We start from the raw sequence: 12,982 nt of genomic DNA, 5'->3' as shown, positions 1-12,982 counted from the left end.
ACGGTGAAATTTTTTATTGCATCAAAATGTGCAGAAATGCATGTAGATTGAATTAAAAATAAAGAAAAAATTCAAAAAAAATTCCTTCATCGAAAAATACGCTGAAAGCCCTTAGGGACGAGGTTTTTTCTAGGCCGCCCGGTGAGAAAAAAGCGCGCGAATTCAAACTTTTAAAATTTTTTCGCTCGTTTTCACTGTTTTTTCAAATTTTCCGATGTACCTGGAAGAAAAATTGGCAAAAACCTAGAAAACTCTTGAAAAAAACCGAAAAAGGAGTGATTTTGTTAGGAGTGATTTCCGATATTCCTTCAGATAGCTCGTAGAACAAAGCAAGAGATGTTGAATATTATTTTAGATATCCTCAGATAGGCTAGAGAGTTTCCACAGTTTGGAATTATTCTTACAACTTAAGATGGGCTTACAATTAAAGGTGGGGGGACAGGAGAATTTTCGTAGTTTTTTTGTAGCTAGAGTATGCATTCTACCGTCACGGTGTACAACGCTTAATGTCACTCTGCGTACAGCTGTCGTCCTCGCCTTTATGTATGCAATCGAGGTGCCGCTTTCTCTTTGCCCGCGTGGCTCAGTCGGTAGCGGCGCCGCACCCTCAATCATCGTCCTCACAAGTTCAACTCCTCGAGGGGCATCTTTGAACGGAATTTCAAGAACATTATTTTTTTCATGTCCCCCCACCTTTAAAGAATACAATAATGCCAATAGCATAAAGTTGTGGAAGTAATGTAAGATACATTACTTCCGCAACACAATCACTTTTTAACATGACAGATTTTCAATGTTCTAGCTCATTTTTTTCGAAGAGAATTTCGAAATTCTTCAGTATTTTTTGTGTTAACTCTACTGATCACAAAAAGGCTAAAACTAGAACTCCTGATCCTTTTATACTTTTTTCCATCTAATTGTTCTTCTAATTGTTCTTTCCATCTAATTGTTCTTCCAAACTGTATTAATTATGAATTATTCATTATCCAAATTTGCATTCCAAAACGAAACTTTTCAGTTGACTTCCTATCATTTATCATTTGTTATGTTGGCATTCAACCTTCTCTTTAACTTGTGTCTTTTCAATTTCGCAGAATCTTGTCTGAAAATCAGATATCCAGGACCACGTATGTTTTTAAAATATCTAGAATCATCTGTCCTCTGTTTCCAGCAAAATGTGAATGCCCAAGTCTTCTTCTGACTTTGTTAACATACAAAGAATACGACGTTTCTGGTGTGGTCCTCAGTGGGGTCAGAGTGATGGCTCCTCCACAATTTGTTCTTGAAAACTGCACAGTGTCAATGTACTGTGTTGATGACCTTGAACTTGTGGTTTTTGACACGGATAGAACTCATCAGGTATGTTTTTTTCGGATATTTTTGAACCTTTTGAAACTATTTCAGTTTCTAAATCGTCCTGCCGATGGTATTTGTGATCCATACACTCAGAAGTGGCTTATTGGAGATAAAGATGGTACTTTGATCACAGTGAATCGTCTGTATGGTACTTGTTGGAAGTTACTCAATCCTCCAGTTACTCAAGTGCCTGTAACTCCAAGTAAAAAAGTACTTGGTTTGTCCAGATTCAAACATTTATTTTCAGAGCCTGCCTGTAGTAATTGTGAACTGGCAGATTTCGAAGAGCAGGATATGCATGGAATCAATTTTGGTTACTTGTAGGAGAAAATTAAAAACGAAAAGTGTGTATCAAAAAGTTTAGGTATCCCTATATCTATACGGAAGATGGATGTATTAGTATGGACATGATTTGCCGGAGAACTGATGATCTGGAATGCCATGATGTAGAAATATATGTAAAAACAACTGATGACCTTCTAATTGAGTTTTTTCTCGTTTCCAGGCTCAAAATTATGACGGAATCTTTCCAATTGCATCTCATAAAAATGCTACTTTTGCATCAGTCCGTTTAGTTTGTGACTCTAGAGGATTCCGTTTACACTACAACAGGTAAGAACTTGATATATCAAACAACCGAACGAATCAACTTCAGCATTATGGAAATAGGGAAGCTTACGTGCATGTTCACTGATTGCTCGTGAGTTTAAAGAATTCGCAATAAATGGTTTTCACTGCATTTTCTTCTCACAAGGAATTCACAAGAAGAGAGAGAGAGGGAGAGAGAGAGAGAGAGAGAGAGAGAGAGAGAGAGAGCCGCAATTGGGTGCATGAGCAGCTGTGGGCGTGAGGTCACAGGTTCAGTTTTGGCGGCTGCCAAGACCTCCTTTAAAACCCTAAAGTCCACAGCGTGTGATGAGGATCAACAGACACGTCTAGCGTTTTATTTATTGTCGAATTTAAAAAAAAGTGACACCTGAGAATTCGAAAACTTTCGCTTTTTTTGATTTACGAAAAAGCGCGGCAAAATCGTAATGTTTCAGACTTTCGGCTCGTTCGAGCCACTTTTGCGATTAAGTTCAGTTTTTTGCTGATGCGTCTCAATTGGGATTTTTATGTGGTGAGAGATTGTCGAAATAATAAAACTGTCACCCTACGACACCCTGCGGTGAGAAGTTGAGAGGGAAAAAAAGATCGCTGAGCGCGCCAAGCACGAATGCAAATACCTTTTATCTTCGTCTTATAAGTGTTCTGCCCCATTTTTCAACAATCTGGTGCTTATTTATTGTAGAAAAGGTATTTGGCTTTCAGAAAAATAATGTATTACATCATTATTGTCGGAATAAAAAAAGTGAGATTCGGTGTTTGCGTACTTTGAATCCCGCCTCCCCCATCGACGCTCCGCCCATCGCTTTGCAAGTGCGGCGTGGTGTTTTGGCGCTACTTGGGAGATCATCGGATTTAATGAGGTTTTCATAGAAAATATGATCCCCAAGTGGCACGCCAAAACACCAATATAATACTTTATTCACAATAGATAAGCAATAGATTGTTAAGAAATGGGGCCGAAACCTTTTAGACGAAGATAAAAGGTGTTCCGGTTGAAAAAAATCTACGGTGTTGCAAGAAAGGAGCCAAGGCGCTGCCTGACACGCCATGCGTGGTTGGCGCGCTCAGCGATTTTTTTTCCTCTCAACTTGTCACCGCAGGGTGCCGTGACCCCGTGTTTCCGGACTCAGTACACAGCTTACACTGAGTCTGCAAACTCGCAGGTGGAGTTTTATTATTCCAGCAATATTTATTTAATATGTGACGGATAAAGTTTTTTTTTCAGTTCAATGCAACTGAAGTTGAGGTCGAATGTTCACCGCTTCTGGATGAACACCAATGGTTTGTTATCAAATCAGAATCTGTACCATTTATCTACAATTTCTATGCTGTTTGTGTCGCATTTGTGCAACTTTTATTGTTCAAATTTTAATTCAAATAAAACTTCATGCAATATGATTAAATAAAATTGAAATTTCAATATATAACAAAATGAACAAAATAGTAACAATGTAGACAAGTCGGAAACGAAGTCATATATAATAGAGGAACTTGGTATAAGATATGATACATGCAATGAAACGTATACTTAGAACTCTTCGGAAATGAAGGATGCAACCACTGGAACCTGCTTCCGTTCTAGAACCTTCCGTTTGATTCGTTTGTTGATCACATCGATTTCCTCTGAAAATAAAGGAGTGCATTCTAGGAGGAAAGTGAAATCTAACTTCCAAAACATTCATTCACCAGATTTTTCAAGAATTCGTCACCGGCGAAATGTCTGAAATTTCAAAAAAATTGTTTTAACATCCTACATACTTCATTCTTACTCGTACAATCCGATTCTGGGCACCTTGACAGTTGGATGTTTGCTCACATAATGACTCCGTAATTTATCGTAACTGCTCATCATCAACTTCTGTCTTTTGCACTTTATGCATTTGAAGACTTCTTTCGTGTTGTGAACCAGAGCATGGGATAGGAATTGTAATCTCGCTTTACGTTTCCATTTGATTTGATGATTGCAATTCGGAAAATTGCAATTGAACACGAACACCCCGTTTTTGTCACAATCCTCCCAATCAACGTAATCTGAGTCGCTCGTGGTTTTCAGAAAATATTGCTCTTTTGGATACTCTTCTGATAAATCAACAGTATCCTCAATCGAAGCTGTGTGATACTGATCAAAAGAAGGATCAGCTGGATTCTCTACTCCTGCTCTAATACATTCGACATCTTCAGCCACTTCAAATCTCAGATGATTTCCTTCAGTCTCATGAGGAATTTCAGATATTCTTTCAGGCAAGTTAAGCGTGAATTTTCGTTGAATTTCCAGTTTTGGACTACAAACTTTTGGAGTCGAGCATCTGGGAACATGGCATACTGTAGTGCTGAGTGTCGGTTGGCGCGATGTATGAGAAAAATCAATACTCGGGTAAACCGGAGATGATTCGAATTGCGCAGAAACCTGAAAAAAAGTTATGTGAGTCTGAAAAAAACTATAGGAAACCGACAGTTTGTACATTCTCCCCAACGACTTCTAATAAGCGATTTATAACCTCATCCACGTCCAATTTCCACTGATTATCCATTGAAAAATTATCATCCGTGTTAGGAGTGATTTCAGATATCCTTTCAAGCAAGTTAAGCGTGAATTTTCTTTGAATATCCAGTTGTCGATTGTTCGGTGTTGAGCATCGCGGAACTTCTAAATTGCATACTGTAGTGCTGAGTGTTGGTTGGTCATTTATTCTCGGCTGAGGAAAATCAAAAGTCGGGTAAACCGGGAAGGATTCCACAGAGAATCGCCCAAAAACCTGAAAAAAGGTATGTGAGGCTGAAAAAGCTATAATGGGGTTATTCAATGAGAAGCAAATCAGAAAAATGCTGGTTTTTCCTTATGCAAAGGGGAACAAAACCAGCGATTTGCTGAGACCGATTGCTGAAGTTTTCGTCTGGTCGTGAAGCTTCACGAGGACAAGACATGGCTTAGAAAACTCCAGCCATCGGCCCCAGCAATTTTCTGATTTGCTTCTCACTGAATAGCCCCATAAGAAACCGACATTTTGCACTAGAGGAATCCTATGTATGTTCTCCTCAACGACTTCTAATAGGCGATTTATAACTTCATCGACGTCCAATTTCCACTGATTATCTATTGAAAAATTATCATCACTGTTAGGAGTGATTTCCGATATCCTTTCAGGCAAATTAAATGTGATTTTCCTTCGAAGATCCAGCTGTCGATTGTTTGGAGTTGAGCATCGGGGAACGTCTACATTGCATACTGTAGTACTGAGTGTTGGTTGATAAGGAATCTCTTCAGTAATATCTACATTTGTCAATCCGATACTTATCTGAAAACAATATTTTTGCGTTTTTCTCAAGAAAGGTATTTTTAAAATTTTTTTCTTTTTTTCAATGTGAATCTACATGATTTTCTGTACAAAAAAGACACTAAAAATTGGAAATTTTCGAAAAAAAAATTGATTTTTCTCAATTTTCTTTTGCAAAATTTTTAGACCTTTTAAGTTTTTCAGCTATTTTCAAAGATTCTTTTTTGATTTTTCCGGTTTTTGTTGTCTGGAATTTGATGAAACGGTGCTTGTTTACTGTGGAACCGGTTCCGACCCATTGGATATGCAGAGAAGTATCGAAATCGTCGAGCACTGGTGACAAAATAAGACATCCGTTATGCATTATGGTAAACGCAGTCCTAAGACAGTTTATTTTATTAAGGGTTTCCCCATTACTCCGCATCGCTCATTCAAGGACCTAGGTATACTAGTTGATGACCAACTTCAATTCGACAAACACATCAATCTTATTGCCTACTCTGCTAAACTCAAGTCCCGCCAAATACTGAAAACGTTCCAATCGAAAAACCCTTTCTATATTTCCGTCTCTTCGACACCTACATTAGACCGGTCCTCGAATACGGTTGTGAACTTTTCGATCCATACAATGCCACACTTGCCAATAAACTAGAATCTCCTCTTCGTTATTTCACCAGAAAAGTCTTTCAGAGATGTAATATGCCCTTCAATTCATACACCGATCGCCTATCCCAGTTCTCTATGCTAACCACCCTTCATCGCCGCACCCTTCTAGTTCTTCGTACCTATCACAAAATTGTTATAAACTCATACCATTTTCCCTCTATGTCGTCCTACATTCTTCCCAGCCATTCTAACAGAGCCCTGTATTTGTTCAAAATCAACGGTCAATACTTTGACTGCTTCCTTCACAGAAACTTGTCTATGTGGAACCGTGTATGTAAGGTGATAAATTCTAAGCTCAGTCCGGTGGCGTTTGCTAAGCGAGTAGGAGCGATTCCTTATGATATTCTGATCCCTCCCACTTGACCTACAGGACTCTAGTCGGTCCGTCTGGTCATTTTACTTTTTTATTTGTACAGGTTCCATTTCTTGCCAAATTACCTATCTATCGATTTCCCCTCATGCATTGCAAATAAATATATTATTATTCGACGTGATTATGTTTGCAAAAAAACTAAAAAAAACTACAGTAATCTACAGTGATCAAAAACCGTTCCATCGAATTTCAGGCAAAAAAATCGGGAAAATCGAAAAAGAATCTTCAAAAATAGCTGAAAAAACCGAAAAAGGTATAAAAATTGAAACTTTTTTTTTTTTTAAATCGATTTTTTCTCGACTCGTGCAGTTTCCTTCAACTTTATCACAATCAAAAAACTATTTTTCGAACAATTTTTCCAAACATTTCAAACCCACCAGCAAAGATTCCAACGAAATCCCATCCTTGGCCAACTGCTTGAGGCTTTTCCCGAATATTCGAATGTTGATTATCGGCTGGCCTTCCGCTGCGCCCATCTGTTTAATCATTATTTCTTATCAGAAAGATTCCAAAAATATCAGATTGACAGAAAAAAAATCGCTGAAATAGATAACAGGGACTCCGAGTTGACTTGAAAAAAACAGAACTTTATAAAATCAATAAACAAATACAACGAAACAAGAAATGAATGATACATGAGGAATGTAGAACAGAAATTCAAAAAGAAATCAAAAAAATAAAAGAAAAAGAGAGTCGTTGCTTCTTGAGAGGAAATTACAGCCGTCTCAGCGGATTCTGCGAAAACTGAATATGAAATTAATGGGAATTTTGGGAAGGAAACCTACTAGAACATGTTGGATGGCCCAGGAATATTATTGTCGTCGTCGTCTTCTTCTTCTTCTTCTTCCTCTTCGTCTTGTCTCTTTTCGTCATCTCCTTCAGTCTTCTTTTCACATTTTCTTCTCAAATTTTTGATTTTTCCAATTTTTCCGATGATTGGCAGTTGCGCTGAAAACGAATTTTGAATGTTAATTTGCTTCTGAGTACTTTCACACTGATTGGAGCTGCGTCCGAAGGTCCCACAACGACAACTACAGTAACCTAATTGCTGTTTTTCGTCGGTTTTTCTGTTTTTTTTTTGCCCAAAAAATTTGGAAAAGTACAATTTTGAGTGAAAAAATTGACACTGCACAAAAATCGAGAAAATAATCCGAAAAAAAAAAGTTTTTTTTCGATTTGTTGCGAAATCTTTAGACCTTCTTATGTTTTTCAGCTATTTTTGAATATTCTTTTTCGATTTTTCCGGTTTTTAAAAAATGTAATTCGATGGAACGGTGTTGGATTACTGTAGACTACTATAGATAACTCAAGCAAAATCACGTCAAAATGCACAAAAAATTTTGAAATTCTGAAATTTCCGAACTTCTTTCTGGACTCTGATTTTCGGAATCTCAGAATTTCAGAATCTCTAAATTCCAGAGAATTTCAGAATATTTTTAGCCTACTGTAGTTGCCGTTGTGGGACCTTCAGCTCCGATTTTTTTCATACAAGAATAATAACATACGTTCATAGCACTCATTGAAAAGATCCGTAACAGTGACATCGTCCATTTCCAGATTGAAGACACTGAAAATAATCAATTCCTTCTGGAAAACTGTCAAAAACTCACTCTAGAATCCTAAACTTCGAACCCTTGACCTCCGGATGCGCCTTCTTACAGTGATAACGAATCTGCTCCGAAGTGCCAAACGATTGCTCACAGATTCGACAGACGATGCATTTGTCGTTGAAATGAGTGAAGACGTGGTCGAGAAGTCGTTGTTTTCCATATCGAATCTTCCAATTCATCACTTTTCCACACCCTTCGTAATGACACTCGATTCGATGCGTCTGATCCAATTTCTTTTGTTTCTCTGACATTTTGTTTTTCGCCACTCCAAATGACACTGTCTTTTTGGCTTTCGATGCAGTCTGGGATCTCAGAATCGACTTGGTGCTAATCATATGGGGAGGTGGTGGTGTGTGTTTCGTTGATTGACTTTCTGATTCCACTGCCATCAACATCGTATCGTTGTCAGAAGTGGAGAAGAAGTTGTCATCGTCTTCTTCAAAATCTCCAGCATCCCCATAGTCCATTCCATACGAGATATTGTCTTGAAAATTGCTCATTTGGTCCATGGTTACCTAGAAAAGTCTCATTCGAAGAAATTCGAAAATTCTATGGGCGGAGCTTCGGAGCTGTTAGGTACGGTAGCAAAGTCCTCAAAGGAGCATGTGTTTTTCGTAACCATATTCTGACCTATTATGCTTGTCCGGTGCCGATTCTGGCCGAAAGCTCTTTAAAGGCGCATAGCCGGTCCTAAAGAAGAAACGGATACGGTTTTTACAAATTACTTCATGCGCCTTTAATACAGTACTTCGGTCTATTTCTGTAACAATTGTAATTGTAAGATTTTTGCTTATTTTTGTTAAAGGTGGGGGGACAGGAGATTTTTCGTAGTTTTTTTGTAGCTAGAGTATGCATTCTACCGTCACGGTGTACAACGCTTAATGTCACTCTGCGTACAGCTGTCGTCCTCGCCTTTATGTATGCAAACGGGCGTCCGCTTTATCCTTGCCCGCGTGGCTCAGTCGGTAGCGGCGCCGCACCCTCAATCATCGCCTTCACAAGTTCAACTCCTCGAGGGGCATCTTTGAACGGAATTTCGAGAACATTATTTTTCATGTCCCCCCACCTTTAAAATTCTTCAGACTTTCATGAATAATCAGCTAAATATGAAGTACCTTATAAAATAGAAAAACTGCCAAAAACAGGTCAAAATAAACGAGTACTGTATTAAAGGCGCACAAAACCGTACCCGATTTCTCTTCAGGACCAACTATGCACCGTTAAAGGCCACAAGGTTCATACAAAATAATACCGGACACAAGCTCCACCCACCCTCCAACTTTCGGCCGCAACTGGCATTGAAATCATTTCTCTTTTTACTCGAACCTGCGCTAAAGGCTCTGGATCCGGAAATTGAAAATTTGTGACTGGCTTCAGCTCAATCAACGACGCAGCATCGCAATACTGATCATCGCTCCTCTGGTCTTCAAGATCCATCAGTTCACCATCTTCATTATTGTTCGTATTTTGAGATGTGGGAAGAAGCAACTTGGGATTAATCGTATAACACTTCTTGATTTTAATTGTGAAACCGGGGCCGTGTCTTTGTTGATCGGATGCGCTTCTTGTCAATCTTAAATCGAATTTTCGCTTTTTTTGAAACCCAAAAATGTATCTCCTACGCTGGTCGCTTCATTTTCGGCTCTTCTTCATCTGCTTTTCCTTTCAACTTGCTTTTCAGGTTCGGAGCACTCAATCGTCTGGAACGTCTAGTTGAAGGTTTTACTGCTGACACAGACCGCCCATATTTCCTTTTACGGTCTTCTGAAGTAACAATCGCATCATCGTCATTGGATTCAATATCAGAGAGAATTTCCGGCATGTTCAATGTGAAAACTTCATCTTGATCGATTTCAGAGCTGATTGGAGTTGAATACCGGGGAACGTCAGCGTAAGTGGTGCTTAGCACCTTCGATCTTGTAACGTCACCATCCACAACCTTCTCAATCAACTCGTTAGGATTCGCTGGACTTTCCAACTCGTCAGAAGCTTTTTCAACGAGTTCGCTAAGCAATTGTACAATGACGTCATCATTTTCGTCGTTTTCAGGTTGCTCATCGATTAAAAAACCGTCCTCCTCAAAACTGGAATTGATCTCCGAGTACTTTACAGGCAAATTCAATGTGAATTGTCGTTGCAATTCGTTTTGAGAAACCGCCGGAGTCGAAAACCGGGGACACTTCACATCGGCGATAGTTGTGCTAAGCACTGGGACAGTCACATCGGTTGCGGATTCAATAGTGGACTGATCGAATGACTCTCCTTTGTACATTGATCCCTCTACTATCCATAGTTTCGAGCAGCCGACATCGTTCTAAGAAATTGAATTGAAACAACTGTTGAGTTCTTTATCTTAACTTACCAAAAGGGCTTCGAGAACCACACCTTGTTCTTCCAAGCCTTGAAGCGTGTGTCCGTAAATGTTCACTTGAATAAATTTGTTCCACTCGTCGCAAATCATCTGAAATTCGTAGATATTGCCAGGGATGTTCAGAGCAGAATTCGGAAAATTCTGGCCATGCATTTTAAGAAAAAAACAATAATATTCTGAAGATTTGTTTCCGGAATCAGAGCTTTTCGGACTACAGTATGTCAAAGGCGCATGCAAAAAAGCTGTCTTCCGGGTCTCGAGCGTAATTACTTTTTTCGCATTTTCCGAAAATGCGAAAAAATGATTTTCGGAAGTTTTTTGTCAATTTTGACCAAGTTTTCCGCTTTTTTTGCAATGGAAAAGTAGGATTTTTACTTCGAAATTCAAATGTTTAAAAATCCGATAATTTCGGAATTTTCGAGATTCCGAAATTCCGTAACTTTGAAGCCCCAAAAAAAAACAAAAAGACCCGGATTTCAAGACAAAAAATTGCGAGACATTCAACGCAAATTTCACACAAAATTGGAAAAAAAACGGTAAATTTTGTGAAAAACGACAAAAAAAAACAGCAAAAAAGGTCTTTTTTATGAAACATGACAGGAAAGAAATGAAACATGTTAATCAATTAACAGGAGTTGCTGAAGTGCTGGGTGCATTATTATCAATCTTTCGGACCGTTCTTCTTCGAGCCAATGCATTATTGGTGATTCTGCCGACGATGTGGAGCTGTTCTGAAAGCAAAGTTGATTTGTTCATAGTTGCAAGCGGACCAGTCCTGGCAGATGGCGGGCCAGCTGATAAGTTGTCTCTAAAACGAGGTATTCAGACAGTTTTTGTACCAAATCATAGATCTCGAGAGGGCCCATCACGCCTATATCGTTCGAGCAGGATCCCGGTCCGATAAAATGTCGAAAAATGTATGTGTTTTAATGACAACCAACTTGACAAAACGCGGATTTTTTGTCATTTAAACACATTTTTCAACATATTATCGGACCGGAATCCGTCTCAAATGGTATAGACGTGATGGGCCCTGTCAAGATCTATCATTTGGTAGTAAAACTGTCTGAATATCTCGTTTTAGAGATAAGTTATCAGCTGGCGCGCCACCTTCCCGGGACGGCCCGCTTGCAACATGGATTGTTTCAAAATTAATTTTTCAAAAAAAAATGCTAATACTTTTATAACACTTCTCCCAAATCGATTCAATATTAACATCTTCAAATTGCAGACTCAACACCCCGAATCCCTCCATCTTCACATCCGAATGCTTCGTTTTGTAGTGGTAGCGAATCTGGGTGACAGAATTTGCTCGGAAATCGCAATTCTTGCATTTTATGCATTTCTCCTTCAAATGAGAGAGTGCGTGGTTGGCTAGATGGATTTTCCCATATTTTCGACGCCATTGAAGCCCTTTTTTGCATCCCTGGAAGTTCAAAAATCAGCTTGAGCCTTTCTAAAATTAATTACTTTGAAGCAGCACTGAATGATATGAAGTGTATTATCTCGATTCTTTGGTGGCGTTTTGAATGAAACCGCCTTTTTATTCCCCATTGTTGGTCCATCCACAGATTTCATGATTGACTTCGTTTTAATGGTATTTGGAAGTGGTGGAGGGGTGTACATATCGATTTGAAGGGTTTCTTCGGATTCTTCTGGAATCGAGTGATAATCTCCTCCTTCTTCGTCGAAATCATACTGATTGAATGACTGATCATAGACAATATTCTCCATTTCGTGATAATGGGGCATTGATAAATCATCATGTGGTTCATCATGTGGTTCAGGCACCTGAAAGCTCATATTTTATCATTCGGGTATCAAAAACTCGGAGCTGAAGGTCCCACAACGACAACTACAGTACTCAGGTAAATCGGAAAACCTTTCTGAGCTACATTTGAGCAATTCTGAAACCTTTTCAAGCAAAAAGTCCACGATTAAACTTTTTTAAGCCATAATCAAACTTTTCAAACCTTTCCAAGCAACTTTTAAACTTTATTCAGCTGCGCTCGAAACTGAAACTTTTTAAAGCCACAGTTAAACCTTGTTCAGTCATATTTAAACTTTTCAAACCTTTTTGAGCCTTATTAAAACTTTTCTGGCTTTTCTAAAGATTTATTCTGTTTTTAAAAATTATTTTACCTAATTTTGTTTTATTTTTATCGTCTTTTAATTTTTTGTTCGTTTCCATATGTTTGAAAGTCGTAAAATGCTTATTTGAGAGAAGATCCAAATCACAATCTCCTGGAATCATAATCTATTGCTCAAGAACTATCATCGAAAAAACGTCACGCCGAATCATTGAATGAGAATTCAAACCTGCCGTCAGAACGGAGTAATTTAGCCTACGGTTTGTCAGTTTTAGTAAAAAATGAATTTACCTATCATAATTTCAGACAAGGAGAAACTTCAAACTTCCGAAGCGACAATTTGGAAAATCGTGTTACACCAATATGAGGAAGACTAGATCATGATCGCGATCACATGAACCCGCTCCAAAGACACTATCGAAACGGCTCCCGGACATTTCGCAGCCAGACATTTCGCAGCCAAACATTTCGCAGCCAGACATTTCGCAGCCAGACATTTCGCAGCCTCTGATAACGTCAGAAAATCAGAATTCCAAATTCCTCGGTTTTGAAAAAAGTATATTTTAATGTCAGAAATTGAATTATCGAAGAATTCGGCTGAAAAAAAAATCAAATTTCAGCTGAAAATAGCA

The 12,982-nt window shown here is 38.6% G+C and overlaps 3 protein-coding genes across 3 annotated transcripts in view; 1 reads left to right on the top strand and 2 right to left on the bottom strand.

Moving 5' to 3' along the window:
• Positions 1-1,045: 1,045 nt before the first annotated feature.
• Positions 1,046-2,060, top strand: CBG12899 (the record flags this gene model as incomplete). Its single annotated transcript, XM_045241224.1, has 7 exons — positions 1,046-1,127; positions 1,172-1,359; positions 1,405-1,558; positions 1,604-1,676; positions 1,721-1,814; positions 1,862-1,968; positions 2,012-2,060. The coding sequence occupies 7 exons, from the start codon at positions 1,046-1,048 to the stop codon at positions 2,058-2,060; spliced, it is 747 nt and encodes a 248-aa protein (XP_045094998.1).
• A 1,433-nt stretch (positions 2,061-3,493) lies between these two features.
• Positions 3,494-6,755, bottom strand: CBG12898 (the record flags this gene model as incomplete). Its single annotated transcript, XM_045241221.1, has 6 exons — positions 3,494-3,588; positions 3,633-3,685; positions 3,735-4,372; positions 4,428-4,721; positions 4,977-5,261; positions 6,657-6,755. 6 exons carry the CDS (start codon positions 6,753-6,755, stop codon positions 3,494-3,496), a joined length of 1,464 nt encoding a protein of 487 aa, XP_045094997.1.
• A 2,752-nt stretch (positions 6,756-9,507) lies between these two features.
• CBG12897 overlaps positions 9,508-12,982 on the bottom strand; it is a gene marked incomplete at both ends in the record, with an annotated part of 5,792 nt that continues 2,317 nt past the window's right edge. The window contains 4 exons of the mRNA XM_002638424.1: positions 9,508-10,203; positions 10,252-10,350; positions 11,501-11,686; positions 11,731-12,051. Coding sequence (XP_002638470.1) covers positions 9,508-10,203; positions 10,252-10,350; positions 11,501-11,686; positions 11,731-12,051 — 1,302 coding nt within the window. The remainder of the gene's footprint in view (positions 10,204-10,251; positions 10,351-11,500; positions 11,687-11,730; positions 12,052-12,982) is intronic.

Source organism: Caenorhabditis briggsae (assembly GCF_000004555.2).
Source record: "Caenorhabditis briggsae complete genome, chrI, whole genome shotgun sequence".
Lineage (NCBI taxonomy): Eukaryota > Metazoa > Nematoda > Chromadorea > Rhabditida > Rhabditidae > Caenorhabditis > Caenorhabditis briggsae.
Note: the sequence above shows the minus strand (reverse complement) of the source record. Positions and strands in the feature narration are given on the sequence as shown.